The sequence below is a fragment of the Aristolochia californica genome, unplaced genomic scaffold (assembly GCF_029961685.1).
Source record: "Aristolochia californica isolate CCGP_79_NKW_82.1479 unplaced genomic scaffold, dmAriCali1.0.hap1 SCAF_8, whole genome shotgun sequence".
Taxonomy (NCBI): domain Eukaryota; kingdom Viridiplantae; phylum Streptophyta; class Magnoliopsida; order Piperales; family Aristolochiaceae; genus Aristolochia; species Aristolochia californica.
The window spans coordinates 34,760,713-34,778,123 of record NW_027182279.1 but is presented as its reverse complement, the minus strand read 5'-3'; the positions used below and the strand labels follow the sequence as shown (position 1 = coordinate 34,778,123).

General features: G+C 41.7%; 1 protein-coding gene across 5 annotated transcripts in view; it reads left to right on the top strand.

Moving 5' to 3' along the window:
- LOC137939166 (uncharacterized) overlaps nt 1-16,709 on the top strand; it is an 85,587-nt gene extending 68,878 nt beyond the window's left edge. For all 5 annotated transcript variants that reach the window (XM_068784379.1, XM_068784381.1, XM_068784382.1 and 2 more), the window contains 6 exons: nt 4,843-4,965; nt 5,094-5,192; nt 15,241-15,330; nt 15,491-15,575; nt 15,966-16,096; nt 16,182-16,709. In XM_068784379.1, coding sequence (XP_068640480.1) covers nt 4,843-4,965; nt 5,094-5,192; nt 15,241-15,330; nt 15,491-15,575; nt 15,966-16,096; nt 16,182-16,340 — 687 coding nt within the window. In that variant the 3' untranslated portion in view covers nt 16,341-16,709. The remainder of the gene's footprint in view (nt 1-4,842; nt 4,966-5,093; nt 5,193-15,240; nt 15,331-15,490; nt 15,576-15,965; nt 16,097-16,181) is intronic.
- The last annotated feature ends 702 nt before the right edge of the window (nt 16,710-17,411 follow it).

The following is a 17,411-nucleotide window of genomic DNA, read 5'->3' as shown; positions in this document are numbered from 1 at the left end:
CAAGATTGTAGTTTGCTCCAATTAATCTTCTGTTAGGAGGTAAGCTCAAAGAGGCCAAGGAGAGTCTTGATCCAATTATCAGGAGTTCTTTATTATATAGTTCCTCTTTCACATAAGTTTAATGTAAATACCTTGTTTTGAGAAACAGGTTGTGGGAATGGATGAGACTGTCTTGCTTTTCAGAAACAAAGGAAGGAAACAGAGGAAGCTAAATCGCAAAAGATGACTTAAGTCAAATATCTTCAGCCATGCCTAGTGTTCATGGTTGAAGCAATTCTTAAATGGCATGTGGACATTTGCACAGTGATATAGGGGATTGGGCTTTTGGCTCATAGTTACATGGGAGAGTTTCTTATTTGAGGTCTTAAGTTCAAAGTCTTCCTAGGGTATAGGGTCATTAAGAAAAAAATCGCACTATGATCTATATGCGCCATTGGATAAGCTGAAGTTGAGCTATTGGTGGTAGCCTTGCTTTCTTCATCATATGGGAAGTGTAACTCTAATCTTATTTGAATGCAGCAGATTATAACTGCATAATATCTTACTTAAAATGGGATGTTATGTAGTTGAAAATCCTGCATTCTGTAAAAGACCCTTGCCTGCCATTAAAAAATTGGTACAGAATATATCTTACTTACATTGATGGCACTTGAAATTCCATTACTCATGTTTTAGGATATACACTGCATGGAGTTAGAAATTGTCTGTCGCTGTAACGTCTCATGGCCAGTGAAGAAATAAGGAATTTTTATCGGTGTTGGTAGAGATTAAATTAGAGACGTTGACCCGGCCCCCACCCACTCCCAATTGTTAATTGGGAATAAGCTTCTCATTGTTGAAATCATGGCTGAAGTACGGTTTTGGCGGGGTTGATGTCTGTAATAAGTCTAACTGCAGTTCGATTTCAGCTTATTGTGGATATTTTTTGGAAAGTACAAATTGTCGGCATTCTAAAAATTGAACTACCAGCTTCTAGCAGCACACATTATTGTTTCTAAATATAAAATGATTGATAAAGTGATGTTATCTAAGTTGCTGACTGTTGGCATTGCGAAAATTAAACAACTAAAGTAAGAACCTTGAGCTGCATTCTTCCCTTTTTTGGTACGTTAATCCATTACCTCATTTCTCCATCAATTTGTATGTATATATGGGGTTATACACAATGACATATGGTTTGTTGGTCATGTGTGCAACATTTTGTTCATGTATTTTTTGATTTTGATACGAATTTCAGGTGATGAGATTGGGTTTTGTTATTGAAATTTGGCAGTGTGGAACATGAGTAACTAAGGTGGCATGTCCTTAGATGTGGTTAGGATTGAGGCTCTAAATGGATCTGGATCTATGTAAACTGTACTCACAGCCCTATATGGTTATGAGAGTCGTTATGTCGTTTCATTTGTTTTAAGTTGAGAGTTAAATTGTTTTAAGTTGAGAGTTAAATGCCAGAACTATTTCTACTAAGTTGAGTGGACAAAGAGATGGCGAATGCGGGGACTGCGGTGATGGGGAAGACCCCCCCTTTCCTCAACAAAACCTATCGATGATGGCTTCCCATGACCTGTTGTTGGCACGATCTTCTGATTTTCGCACGACGACCCATCTCCTGTTGGGAACCAGCTCATCCCAAGTTCGGACATCAGAAACCAGGACAACCTTCTGTCGAATCGACACGTCACTGTTTCTACCGATGTCCCGAAGATGAACGTGGAAGGAGAAGATGGTTGGACCACTGTGTCAGAAGAAAATCTCAAATCTGGCATGACGCTTTCTGTTTCAACTACAGAAATACCTTTTTAACCATCGAAAAGATTAATCGAGCCTTTGGTACAGTTATTCGCTTCAGCACCGCAACAAGAACCAAAGGTTCTTCATCACCATTTCGATTGTTGTCGTCGACGCGTTTTGCCAACAACTCTCGAGGGTGATATCAGACGCCGATTGCTCCAATAGAACTTTGGAATTTTGGACAGGTGGCTTTGCCTTCCGCAATTGGAGAGAGTGCAAGATAGTTCAGTATGACAAAAACTTAATCATGGCTCGCATTTCCATCCCAAAGTTAACCAACGTGGAGTTCGGCTGGTGAGTCCTCCAGAATTGCTTGGCTAAGCTTTCGTCATCCTCAGCTTAGACGCAATAAATGCACTCACGGGTAAACCCAAAACTGTCTTTCCTGTCACTCCTCCCTCACCACTCTACAACTCTGTTCCAACATCCTTCACCACCTTCCACTACTCCCCCATCCCCTGATGCCCTCACACCACCAAATTTCCGTGAGCCAAAATACTAAGCCCCTTGTCCCCCATTCACAATCTCCAAACTTTGCTCCTGAATCACCCCCGAACTAATGCCACCAACCCCAACAACCATTTCGCTTCATTCCAGCCTCCTATGTTGATGGTCGATCCGCTCTACAGCGCTCTATCATCGTCACCACCTCTTCTAGCGTCAACAAACCCAACATCATCAATTGGCTCACCACCCAACTACAACTCACCTACCCGCACATGTCACACCTTGCCCCTTAACGATGGCTGGTACACCTCGGCTCGACCTCAGACAAAACCTCAGCTCTCACTCTATCCCCTAGGCCTAGCACTGACACTCTATTGTTGAATGGCTCCCCTCGGCTCCCTCAACCTCCTTTGGTCAATGGCTAACCATTCGTGGCCTGTCGGCGGAACTATGGCAATCTAGAGTATTCAAAGCATTGTCGACGTTTTTGGCACTCTCATCTCGTTGGACCATGATACTGAACAATGGCATTGCCTTGACGAGGCACGTCTCCTCATCAATCCACACCACCTTCATAGTGAACATCAATTTCTTTGCATTGCCATCGATAATGCCAAATTCTGGATTAGTCTCTTTCGATGCCATGACGGACTTCCGATAGAATGAGAAGATGAATAGTGACTCAGATGAGTCAACTCACCATCCTCCTGGTTAGGCTACTCACCCTGTGAGTTCAAAAAACAGCCCAGAACGCTCCACTACGGGTGAACCCCTTCCCTAGGCATAGTTGTCCTATCACCCAAACTCAAATTCCTCCCCTCTACAATAGCCTCCCACCTGCCCTTGCATCCCAGGCAACACTAACACTTTGCCATACACTTTGTTAGATTAAACCTGACACAATGTTGTTTGAGTTTTGAGACAAAAACTGCACTAAACTTTAAAGAAGTTGTATGCTTGTATTAGGCCATTAAAAAGAAAATTGATTAAAATGTTAATGGTATTTCTGATGTTTTAGCTTGCGGGGGAGGGTTCAAGACCATGAGGGGGTACATTTTCCCCATGGGCTTTGAGGGAATACTTCCCCTATTCCTTATATTCATGATCCATGTATTTATTTATTTATTTATTTTTGAAATGATGCTGAATTTTATTAAGACAAAAGCTCAAGAGAGCAAATTACAAAAGGGGGGAGCCTTCCCAAACAATGAGAGATTGTTGGGAACTTCCCAAAGAGTTGGCTGATCTAAGAATGAGATTCCAATTACAATGAATAGATGACACAATGTTAGCAATACAATCAGTGATAGGCTAGTGGCGCCAAGGGGGGGGGGGAGCTATATTTTGAACACCAACTGATGACAGTCTGTGAGTCTCCTTCAATGATTAGCTTGCCATGGAGACGTTATTTGAAGATTCAGAGGCCGAATAGAAGAGTACTTACTTCAGCAGTATTTGAATTAGCAATGCCCACCGGCCCAACATAAGAAAGAATAGGGTTTCCATTGTTTCCTCTGAAAAAACCACCTGCTCCAGCCGGCCCAAGATAGCCAATAACACTACCATCAAAATTGAGTTTGATGCAGTTGCAAGGGGGAGGATCCCAAATGGCCATAACCGGAGTCCTACAAGGGACTGTTATATGAGTGATCAAACTTCAGTTTTCCCGAAGGGAAACACTCGATAGAGCGGCAAACTTCTTCCTGGTATATAACCAGCTCGAGATAAGGCTCACAACATGTGAAGTCATATTGTCTGGTGTGCTAGCTCACGATTCGTGTATTAATAAAATATCATCTATGATTCAACCCAAAAAAAAAAAAAGAGAATAATGAAGAGGAAGAAAAAGAAAAGTGAATCTCAGATGTACTCCTGCGGCAGCTAGTCATTGACAGAATGCCTAGTTGGGAAACCCATTGAGGTTGAGATCTTGTTATGGTCCTGGGTTAAGTACCTATGTCTTCCGTTCCTAACAGGCCGGTCTTTTGGGATGTATTGGCTAGGTGCTTAACATTTGGTATCAGAGTTGGCTCCCACGTCGCGAGTTCAAGTCCCGGGACGCGCAAAGGCCAGAGTAAAATACTGGTAGGTCCTTGTGATAAGCCCTGGGTCGGGCCAGTGTCGTTGCGCGGGCGCAAAGGCTGGATTAAAATACTAGTAGGTTGCGTCTAGGTATTATCGCGGTCGGGCTAGTGTCGTTGCGCTGCTGTGGTCGTCAGCTCGCGAAGGTGGGGTGTAATGTTATGGTCCTGGGTTAAGTACCTATGGCTTTTGTTCCTAATAGGCCAGTCTTTTGGGATGTATTGGCTAGGTGCTTAACAGATTTGATGTCTTTTGGAACACTTTTCTAGATAATAAAGGGATTCCTCTTATGCCAGTCTTAAAAGTTGCTCAGATTGCATACAATACATCCTTGGTACTACATATTCTGCTGAAAGAACGTTTAGTTGCATTCCATTGTTGAATTTTCACCTTCTGAGCTTTCTGTCTTCTTTGGCCTTGTGCCAGGGTGTTTGCTATTGCTAATTTCTATGGCTCGAATATTTTCCATTAATAATGTACTTAAAGCTTAACCATTTATTTGATCTTTGTCTTTTGATGCAGCGGCCTTTCTGTGAAAGATGGAAACTGTTGGAGAAAGAAGTGATTGAACCTCGAAATCAAGAACGCTCAAATATTCACCTAAGTAAAAATCCCTATTACCGATATGATTTGGAGCCTTTTCGTGTATGTAGTACCACCTTATGAACACTTTTTTCGTTTCAAATAACAAAATTATTGGCTGTACAATAAAATTCAACTACAAAGAAATTACTTTTCCAAGATATGCATTTCTTACAACCTTAGGCTTACAGGTTAGAAGGAAGGATTTCTGGTTGCTGTCGACTGTAACCAAGGTCCTGAAGGAATTTATTCCAAGGCTCTCACATGCGGCAGATGGTCTTATTTTTCAGGTATGAGGATTTCGAAGTGTGATTCTCTCATTAATCATTTGTTTTAGCAACATGTTATGTAAATTTGTTTTTTTTTTTTTTAAATGGTGCAAAGCTATCAGTAAGAAAGCATTAAGGCAAGACTAATACATCATAGGATACAAGAACATAACCTTCTCTAGAGGTTTAGAGAGGCACTGGAATGAAGGCTGGCTTTGCAGACTCCAGTTTTATCGAGTTTTTCTGCAACTGAATTGGCAGATCTGGGAACTTTGCTCCAAGCAATGTACCATTCAAAAGACAGATCTGAGATTTCATAAAAATCCTGATTGCCCAGGGGAGCAGAGCTCTTTTTGCTCCCCCATCCAATGACCAGAGCTGAATTGCCCTCTATGATTAGAGGGCCGCTGAGGTATTGCTTAAATAGATTTATGCCTTTCAAAAAAGCTAGGTATTCTGATTCGCCAGATCTGCAGCAACCAGCTGGTCCAGAATAGGCCAACAAAATCTGCTGATGGCTGTTTCTGAAAACTCGTACTCCTTGTGGACCCGGGTTTCCTATTGAGGATCTGTCAAAGTTTAATTTTGACCAAGAAGATGGAGGGAGCTGCCTTTCGACTAGAACTGTAGGTTTAGGGGCACCAAGTTGGATGACTTTTTCTCAATACTTTCGTAGGATGGAGCTTGGGAAGAGGGGTAAGCCATGTAGGCTGTTTGTCCATAATAATGTGCTGTGAATCACCTTTTCTATCACCCCTCCCACACAGCTTTTGGCTTCAAATGTTCTATTGTTTCTTTCTAGCCATAGGTGCCAAGGGATTGCTGCCAAGGCTGCTTTTCATGGGGCTTTTCCATAGAAGGCTAGGGGGCACATTAGCCACTGTTGAATGAGGAGGCCAAGAGAATTTGGCATGAAAAGGTGGATGCCTAATTTTAAAAGAGTGGCATTCCAAACAGATCTGCTGAAACAACAATGCATGAGAATGTGATTGCTGCTCTGCTCCCCATCATTGCAGAGCTTGCATAAAGAGTACACAATCTGCTGCCCCCTTTTAGCTAATTCATCATAAGTAGTATCTTTTCATGAGAGGCTGTCCATAAGAATTGTAGTACCTTTTTTGGAGCCACAAACTTCCATACCAGGCTCGTACCTGGAGGACTTGGGGAGGTGTGTGATGGTGGTGGTGGTGGTAGGGGTGGGTAGGGGTGGCATCGAGCCGAGCCAAGCCCGAACCTGCCTATTTTTGAGCCGAGCTTGATTTAAATATTTCAAACTCGAGCTCGAGTCGAGCCCAACCTCGAGCCCAATAATTTTAACCGAGTTCGAATTCGGTTGGGCATACATTATGCATAAAATTGGGCATGACCTCTACTTAAAATTGGGCATAACCTATGTATATAATACCTTCATAAAATTGTCTAAACAGGGTATTAACTGGATCCAACAAAGTAACCATCATGCTCTGATGCCATGTTAAAGTTGAGTCCAAGTCCATCTTGATTTTGACTAACCAGGTTAAGAAGTCATTTCCAGCTAATAGATACAGGGTTTTTCTTAATATTTAACTATGTGGGACTATTACCACTAACACTATCTCCACATATACTCTTGACAAGGCCAACACATCCCCCTTTGGACAATGTTTCTCTTCCTAACACCCACCAAATCATGTCTCTAGGTACACTTTACCATTCACTTTCTACAAACAAATAAAGATTTTGTAGGTTCTTCCTCTTCCCTGATACCTCCCCGTAAGTTGTCTTGAAAAGAAAGGAGAAATCCTGTCTATCATAGAGAGAAGAATAAACTACTGAACCAGCTCTGTTCACCTCTGATTTGGTTGAATAAAGGGTAGTTCAACAAAGACGAGCTTGGTAGTTCAGCACTTTACTCTCTATCTCTGTAGCTCCCTGTTCTCTCGGTCTCTTTTTCTCTATCTCTGTGTCTATATCTCTATCTCTCTATCTAAATATGTATCATATTTGACGTTATTCTTTGCATGGAAGAATTATGCTAGAGTATGTATATTGGAGAGAAAGGGGCATTATTGTGACATTATATTCTTTTTTACTTATGTGATATGGTGTAGGAGTCAATCTGCTTCCTCACTTTTCCTGTGACAGCTTCCCAATGTCTCTCTTCTTCTCTCTTACTTTCTTCTCCTTTCTCTCTCTATCTCCTCCACTAAATCTAGAATGGTACAGATTTAATAGATGCTAATACTAAGTACATTCTTTCACTGGTGATAGAAGATGGATAGAGGAGTATAACCTCAACACCTGCAGTTGATCTTATAGCTTCTGAAATCATTGAGATTGCTTTTGCACTTGCCTGCGATCTGGCTAGGATAGCTTCAACTTCTCCTGCAATACTCATAATGTACATGGCAGTTCAGACAAACTTAAAACAAGAAAGTAAAGGAAATGAAGCTAGCAACCAAATGTTACAAGTGCAAGCTACTTTCGTGAATTGAGGATTATATCCTTAACAAAGTTCATTCTCTTTCCAAATTTCTCACTACTCAAAATGTAATAGAGGATATTTCAAAAGTAAAAGTTATATATGGAAGCATGACAACAGAAAAATCATCCAAGCTACCAATTAGAAGTCTCAACCTTTTGGCACCTTAATTAATGGGTTTCACAGCCATCATACAGAAAAGCAGTAAAAGGCCGTATACATGATACAATAGAATTACAGAAGCAGTGACCTGGTACATCCTGCTCTGAGTGTCTGGAGAACAAACATAAAAATTTACAGACGGAGGAGTGCCAACATATGGTCAACAAGTCATTTTATTAATTTCATTCAGAATATTTGCCATGGCAACACCTACATTCTGGATAATCTATTTTATTAATTTCATTCAGAATATTTGCTATGGCAACACCTACATTCTGGATAATCTCCTCAGGAGACAGGGACTAAATCTATAAGCGATGTCAGAGAAGAATGCCAAACCCCAATACCACAACAGTCCATTAAGCTTTTTTTTTAATGAACAAAACCAGGCAGAAAAGACAGTCATATAAAGGGTTACTAATGCAAATTTACTGTTGCCCTTCATTGCCTTATCTTTACTAGATGAGAGTACACTTACATTAAAAGTTTAAAGCACAACTTGCATTCTTGCACCATGCAACCCCAACCATTAAGCTTTTATTTTAATGAACAAAACCAGGTAGAAAAGACAGTCATATAAAGGTTACTAATGCAAATTTACTGTTGCCCTTCATTGCCTTATCTTTACAAGATGAGAGCACACTTACATTACAAGTTTAAAGCACAACTTGCATTCTTGCACCATGCAACCCCAACACCCCACCTCCCCCCCCCCCCCCCCCCCCCCCCCCCCCCCCCAACCCACACAGAAAGTTTTGTAACGATAATGTGTAACACTATTCAGGTTCTTCAATGTTTTATAACAGTAGCACCACTAGGATTACCTCAATTTAGCAATATCCTTGCACTCATATTGGGTTTGCTCTTTGGAAGCACCAGAGATTCCCCCTTGAAAAGGTGAAGGAAACACGCAGAGGTGGTGAGTTAAAACATTAATATAAAAAAATTAAAACGCAAAACACTACAGAACGGTAAGAACTAAAAACATAAAAAAAAACAGTAGAGGAGAATGAGATTACCTTTGAAAAATAAGTAGGTTCTCCTAAAACAGCATTGGCATGAGGCATTCGTCTGATCGAAGATAAATAATGGAATACAGAAGATAAAAATGAAAAAAAAATCTGTATTAGGTCGCTGTTGACAAAAAAAAACCCAAAAGATTAAGAATAAAACAACTTACCTCTTTCCATTACTTTTGCCAACGAGGAAGAAGTTTGGAGGAAGTAATCGAAGAGGAAAAAATGGGAGACCGAGACTGAGATTGAGAGTAAAGAATCGAAGAGGGAAAATGAGGAATAAGAAGAAGAAATTCCCCCATTTCGCTGAATCGCTGCCTGACGAGTGACGAAGGGCGATCTCTGTTCCCTGATTCCCGTCGAGAGGAGAGTGAAAGATCAATTGACCTCCCGCTCGGCCCTCCTGCTCAGACAGAGCTCCCGAATCCCTGATTTCTCGAAGTCCCACCTCCCGACTCCCTCCCCAAATCCCGGGCCACTTGTGAGCTTTCGAACTGAATCATGGTTCGGTCGAGCTCGACTCGTTAACTTAAACAAACCTTTTACGGATCTCGAACTTCGAGATCCAGATAAATCGAATCAAACCTAGCCGAAACCGAGCCGAGCTCGAGCCGCACGCGAACCGGCTCGGTTCGATGCCACCCCTAGGGGTGGGGGTGGTGGAGTGGAAATCTGGCATTTGAAGTAAAACTAAGAACTGTCTCGAGGGGTAAGGCTTCTATATTATTTCATCCTATTCCTGAATTGAACTATAATGTGCCTGCAACAATGCTAGTATTTTTCACAGCTTCCTCTGCTTCTGGATCATTTAGATACCTCAGTATAGATTCCAGCTTGAGTTTGTTTCTGAATCTCTGGATTCCAGAACTGAAATCTGTTTATTCCAGTCTAAGTTGAATACCTTTGGAATTCTAGGCAGAGAGGCCTGCCCTCTACCCAACAATTTGTCCAAAACTTGACTAAGGTTCCAGCTCTAACATGGAACCTGAGGTGCTGATCCATTTCTGGTTTCTGTTTCGGTATTGATTCCCACATGTGAGATTGTGTGCTAAGCGGGCCACTGAGTGGTAGCCAATTTTGGGGGTTCCCACTGTATTTTACATCAACTATTTGTCTCCATAGTGACCCTTTTTCAGTGGCATACCTCAAAATCCACTTTGCCAACAGTGCCTTAATTATAATTTTGATTCTTTTGTTTCCCAATCCACCATGCTCTTTAGGTGAGCAAACTTTATCCCATACTCAAACTAACTTGAACTTCCACACCATAGGAATCTATGCTGGATTATTTCTAGTTTGGATGCTACACTGGCTGAACAGCAGAGTAATGAGAAGCAATAATTTGGGATGCCTGCTAAGGTGGCTTTTAGTATGGTCTGGCCTGCTTGTGAGATTAGTTGTCCCTTCCATGTATCAATCTTTGCTGGCATCTGACTAGAATTGGGTCCAGTGATGCTTGGTTATTTTACCATAAAAGATAGGCAAGCCTAGATAAGTTGAGGGAAGTTGTAGTTGTTTGCAGCCTAGTATTTGAGCTATTTGATTTTGCATGAAGCCATTGAGATTGAGGCCGACTATACCTGATTTTTCCCAGTTGACGCTTTGACCCAAACTTATCTCGTATAGATTCAGTACTGCTTTAAGGTCCAGGATATGTTTTAATTGCCCCTCACATAGTACCACTGTCATCTGCAAACTGCAGAATTGGGACCTTTAGCTGCTGTCTTCTTAATTGCAGACCCAAGAACCATCCCTTTTTGTGTCTAGCATATCTCATTGAGCAAACTGCCTCGCTGACAACATTTAATAGAGGTTCTCCTTGTCTTAATCCCCTTGTACTTCTGAAAAATTCTTCTGCTGTGCCATTGATAATGTTAAGTTGTGGAGCCTAATTAATGCCTTACACTGAGTCAGTACACAGATATTAACTGTTGTTGCATTAAGGGCAATTTGGGAATTTCACTCTTTTAAAGCGGTTGCCCTAGTTTTCTCTTTAAAATTGAGGGGTGCTGCTATTAGGGTTGATCATTGATCATTCGAGGAGCATCAGTGGCAGCCGAGAGAGATTAGAGAAAAACAACACCTGTAAGTGTGTGTGTGTGTGTGTGATCTCTTGTAAACTATTTCATCTTCATAGTGGATTATTGGAGCGGCGGAAGATAGGACGTATTCTCACCTTGAGGTGAACCTGTATAAAACCCAACCCCCAGATACCTACAGTTGCCATTCACCCTCCTACTTTATCCCATGAAAAATAACCACACCCCCTCCTTCATCCCCACCCCCACCCCCAATTAAAAGCCTGGAGGCCTTCCTATAACTCTATCCCACCCTCACACCCCTCAAACCACCACTCAGATAATGAACTCTCCCCCTCCACCACCTCTGAGAAATTCCCACTCCAAAATTCCTTCTCCTCCTCCCCTTGCCACCTACTAGCACCGAAATAGAGGTCAATCGAGACAGCTTCTCCAGGGTGGTCCCAATGTTACTACTATATGCCCCTGCAATCCAGAGATAGGGGACTTCATCTTTCCAGAGACGAGTGAAAGAGCTCAGAATTATGTGGCTGCTCTTCAAATAGAACAACAAAAATTCGACCCAGAAACCTCGGCCCAAATAGTGGAACTTGCCAAGGTGAGGGGCACTGTCTACACAGAGCCCCTCCGGGGGGATAACCACTTGTTGGAGAAGTCCTAGAAGAAGACTAGTGATCAATGATCATTCTCTCTAGGAATATTCGTGGAATTGGATCCGTGCGTCGTGCCTCAGTTCGGGACCTCCTTGCCTCTACCAAGGCAAATGTTGCTATTTTTCAAGAAACCAAGGTGGCTTCTCTGCCCCTTGGATATATCGGCGAGTTGTGGCCTCTTAAGGAGCCTGGATGGATTTTTGTGGATGCAACTGGATCGGTTGGCAGCATTCTGATGGTGTGGGACACTAATACCATTGAGGTGCTCAATCGTTGTTGTGGCACTTACTCCCTTGGAATCAAGCTGAGAAACGAAGGATCGGGGAGCATTTGGTGCCTTGTGAGTGTGTATGGTCCTACTAGACACCATGAGAGACATCTCTTATGGGATGACCTTTTGAGGACTTGTCAGAGGTGGCCCATTTCTCTAATGCTTGCGGGGTATTTCAATGTTACCCGCTTTTGCCACGAGAAATCCCCGCCCTCCCGGAGAATCACTACCTCCATGAGGCTATTTGCAGACTTTATTGGTAGATGGGATCTTGATGAGGTTACCCTATCTAGGAAAACCTTCACTTGGTCAAATGGCAGACATCCCCCTGTCCTCTCCAAGCTTGATCGCTTCTTAGCCAACAACGACTGGCTCCAGTTATACAACAATGCCACAGGCAAAGGTCTCAATAGGGTTGTTTTTTATCATTGGCCGATTACTCCCTCCCCTCCACAACCCCCCCCCCCCCCCCCCCCCCCCCCACACACACACACACACACCCGAACTTTTAGATTCAACAATGCTTGGAAAGGTCTCTTCCTCAACCAAGAGAGCTTCCGTCCTTTCTCAGATTTCCACTCTTTGACTCTGAGGAGGAATCTAGAAACCTCTCTTCCTCGGAAGTAACTTAGAGATATGCCCTCCCAGAGCAAATGCAGTCCTTCGCTCATAGTGAGCTCGTGCACTGGAAGCAGTGTGCAAGATTTAAGTGACTCGTTGAGGGGGATGCCAATACTAAATTCTTCCATGCAGTCGCCTCTGCACGGAGAAGTGTCAACTGCATCAGCACGCTCAACATCAATGGTGAGATTACCTCGGATTGATCCTTTATTTCTGACTCACTGGTGAACTTTTTTGTAGAATTATACTTCGAAAGGGTTCGTTTCCAGACTATTCCTTCAGCAACTAGTCTCATCGAGTTCCCTTTCTCCAATAAGGAAATTGAAAAAGCAACATTGGGTCTTCCTTTGGATCGTGCTCCGGGCCTGGATGGTTTCAACGGGGAATTCTATCGCTGATGCTGGCCCGTCATCAGAGACGATATTGCCTACATGGTCCACTCGGTCTATCAGCATAGCATCAGATATAGGAGCATCGGAGCTTCGTTTATTGCCCTCATCCCTAAAAAAGAAAGGGTAGAACTTCCATCTGACTTCCGGTCGATCAATCTCACCACCAATGCCTACAAGGTGCTTGCTAATTGCCTCAGGGCGGTTCTTCCTATTGCCATTAATCATAGCCAGAGTGCTTTTCTCAAGGGAAGAAATATATTAGATTTGGACATGGCATGTCACGAGTTCATTCACCATTTTAAGGCTTTAAAGCTTCCCAGATTCATCCTAAAGCTTGATTTTGAGAAAGCCTTTGACAAAGTTAATTGGAAGCTTCTGGACACTCTCCTGGGGAAAATGGGATTCGAGGAAAAATGGCGCTTCTGGATTCAAAGTTGCATCTCCTTTTCTTCTCAACAGAACGGCCTGCGGGTATTTTAAGGGATCATGGGGAATTAGGGCAGGGAGACCCCCTTTCCCCTTTGCTCTTCAATGTGTTAGCGGAATATCTGTCCTCTTTGATCTATTCTGCAATGAACTTGGGTTGGCTCCTCCCCACAATGGATTGTGCAGCCTTTGATGTGTCGATCCTTCAGTTTGTAGATGATACCATTTGCTATGGGGTTGGTATGGATCAAATCCGAAAACTGAGTGCTCTATTGGGACTATTTGAATTGGCTTCTGGGCAGAATAGTATGGTTGACTATTTGGGGTGCTCACTGGGAAATTTTCTAGTTACATATCTTGGACTCCTACTATTCGACTATCGGCTTTCGGTGACGCTTTGGTCCCCCCTCATTGAGAAATTTGAGAAGAGACTAGCTACTTGGAGGGGCAAACTTTTATCTACTACAGGGCGACTCACTCTCCTCAAGTCTTGTTTGGCAGGACTGCCAAACTATTTATTATCCTTCATACACTGTCCGGCCTCCGTTTGCAACAGGATTGATGCCATCTGTCGACTTTTTCTCTTGAGAGGATTAGAGGACACCTTCAGATATTATTTGGTGAGTTGAAAGGATATTTGCATGTCCCGCAATCGGGGTGATTTAGGCATCCGGCCTACGAAGGAGATGAACAATGTCCTTTTGCTCAAATGGATCTGGAACTTCAACATCAAGCATAACAGCCTATGGGGTGATATGGTCAGGTTCTATCTTCAACCTTCGGGCGCTTGGTGGAGGGAGGATGGCGCTACTCGCCTCCTATCCCCGATATGGAAATCAATTCAAAAGCTCCTCCCAATATTCAGAGATGCAACTTCCTTTCACACAGGCAATGGAAGGACCCTCCTCTTTTGGTTGGATGAATGGTGCAGCCCCGCCCCCTCTCTAAGGACTTCTCGGGGCTCTCTAGGGTGGCGAGGGACCTCTCTTCCTCATTGGCTGATTCTTGGAGAGATTGCTCATGGAATCTCACGTTTCGCCGAGGATTAAATGATGAGGAAACTTTGGCTTTTTACTCTCCTCTCTAGACTCAACAGCATTACTATTCATAAGCATGCAGTTGATAAACTGACATGGAAGCCCAACATTAATGGCCGATTCAACAGTTGCATCCTCCTACTCTCACATTAGAAAGCAAGATTACAACATGCATAAGCACAAGGCAAACCTGGCATGGAAGCTCTCAGTGCCTAGTAAAATCAAATTCTTCGTGTGGACGACCATCAAGGAACATATCCTCACCTCTGACAACCTCCATAAAAGAGGTTACACAACCCCCGATCGTACTTGTCCCCTTTGTGATGTGTGCAACGAGACAGTCCAACATGTTCTCTTACATTGTGATTTTTCTTGGCAAGTCTGGATGAAGATATTTGAAAAGATTGGTCTCCAAATAGGGCTACATCAGGACCTTTTCAGCACCTATGAGATGGTTATGGGATCTGCCTTCCTATGTTAGGCAAGATAATTCTCTTAGCATGCCTTGCGCATGTCCCATGGTGCTTATGGCTCGAGCGAAATAACTAGGGGTAGCTCTTGGGTAGTGCTGTGTGTAATCAGCACTAAAAACCAATGAGGTCAATTACATTGTCTTGGGATATATGAAGAGTAAATCTTCACAGTGAAATCTCAGAATTATGATGTTGGAGGGAAAGAGTTTTTTTTTTTTTTTGTGGCTTTTGTTCAAGTTATTTCTAATAACACAATCAACTATGTTCTTCGAATGGACTTATTGTTTACATCACCCATGTGAAGGACAGGAATGGCCAATATACCTGCTACTGCACACTTGGTTATGGCTACCCACCTTAGAGCAAAACTCTTCTATATAAAATGTTGAGACTACCCTTAAATTGTTTATTGGGAAAATTTTCTACTAAAAATCATCCTTGCAAGACATGTGAAGTATTACTGACAGCAATTACTTTACATGATATATACTTTACTATGATTTGACTGCTTCTGGTAGGGTTGGGATGATCCGTATGTGCCCCGTACTCATGAAGGCCTTCTGAAGTGGAAATATCCAGAGATGAACTCAGTTGATTTCTTGTTTGAGGTACTGTTATTACTCTATTATAGTTCCTGTTTATGCTATTTGAAGTTACCTTTCAGATACAGTATCTTTATTTTCAAGGATCGCCATATCTGTTTCAAGAATAACTTGTGCTATACTTTGTTACTTTAAACTCAAGAGGCTAGACTGATCCTCATACCAGGTGGGAGATAATGACCAACATCAGCTCTGTCTCTTTGAAAGAGGGAAGAGGAAGCAAATGGAAGGCAATCGTGTAGAATTTAGAGGTGAATATCTCTAGTGTTATCATCTGAAGTTTTGACTGTTATTATTACTGCTATTAATGTTATTCTCGTTATCCTTACCACTTTTTTCTTTGTTTAAACGTTGGATTTTCTTCTTGCTTATGAGCTTAGTTCTGTTATTATTTCACTTGCCCTTAGCTGTTGCTTACTGTACATTCTCTTTATTGTTTTTTAACACCTCTGTTTTTGTTTTCATGGGTGATGCTGAATATCTTGGAGTTGGTTAACATGTTAACACTCAGAAAACTCATGTTTTCTTAGCAAATTTGCATTATTTATCTGTTTTAGAGTGCACTTTTAGATTCTCTGCCATTCTTAGCACTACTATCTAACTAAGGTGTTGTCCTTCAAAACTTTGTTGTTAATGTGCAGATGTATCGGACATATCCGAATACTCGGGCAAGATCATCGAGTGCTCTTGGGATATGGATGAGCAGTGCTGGGTATTTATGCGCCTCAGAACAGACAAGACAACCCCCAATGAGTTTAATACATACAGGAAGGTCTCTCTCTCTCTCTCTCTCATTGCTGCTGATATGTCTTAGAAACTATTCATTGCTAATGTAGAAGTTCCTTGCTCGTGAACAGGTAATGCGAAGCATCAAGGATAACATTACGGAGGAAGACTTGCTGAAGGAGATAGGGGAAATTGTTCAATTGCCAATGTATGCTGATAGGATCGGGAGCGACAGTAAGGCCCGCCACATGCATCACCAACAGCATGCCAACCCTGGGCGTCGTAGGTGATTCATTTTAGTATTTTAGTATTCTAGTCGATATGTAGAGAGAGAGATGTTGTCGTGTAATCGTCTTTCACCTTGTAAATTAGTCTTTTTCTATTAGTTGGCATCAGAGTTTGAGAGTGGATTTCTATGCGGTAAGCTTTCTTTAGAACAATTTATCCCAGCAAAGAGGCACAAATATGCTCTAATTGAGAAATTGTAGAAGAAAATAAGAAGAGAATGGAGAAATGTGACTATGTGGCGATCTGCTTTAGGGGGGCAAATTGACCTGTTTTATCATTTCTTAAATCAAATTACAGTAAAACGAGTATTACAGTCCCGTTTCATGTGGCGAGAAAACCAAATTCTAAAGCTTTTAACAGCGTGAAATAGACAAGAAACATAACTATAACAGCCGATACACTCAATACCTTTTTGATAGAGTTGTCAAGGTCACTCTTTATTAAAAAATAATGCTTGATAGTCTCACTAAATGGCATTCAAAATTTTAATTTCAAGGTCTTATTCTTCAAGGATTGATTTAACTCATTATAAGTTTACCAATTATTTGTGCCATCTTTTCATATTCAACTTCTTCACTTGATTTAAGGGTCTGTTTGGAACCCAGTGGAAAAGAAAAGAAAAGGAGAATATGATTATTATTATTTAAAAAAATAGTTAATAAAAAAAAGAATTTGATCATTTTTACTAACTATTTTTTGATATAATAATGATCAAAATTTTATTTTCTAGGGGTTCCAAACAAACCCTTTGTCACTACTGTTATCTTCTTCTTATTTAATTAATTACCTCTCACAAAGTAGTAACATTAGGTAGTAGATTTTATATCCAAATTGAATATTGGGTAATCAACATCCCAATAACCCATTACTTGAATTTCCTTGTGATATTTATATAACAACTCTTTCCTAGTAGCTGCTTTCAAATGCCTCAGAAGTATTTGTGTTACTTCAAGGTGTAATTTTTGTGGGTTTTCTATGAATTGGTTGACAAATGCAATTAGAAAACCTATCTTTGGTTTTGTAATGGTGGCATAAACAGGTTTTGTTACTTGCCCTTTGTATTATGCTTGTTT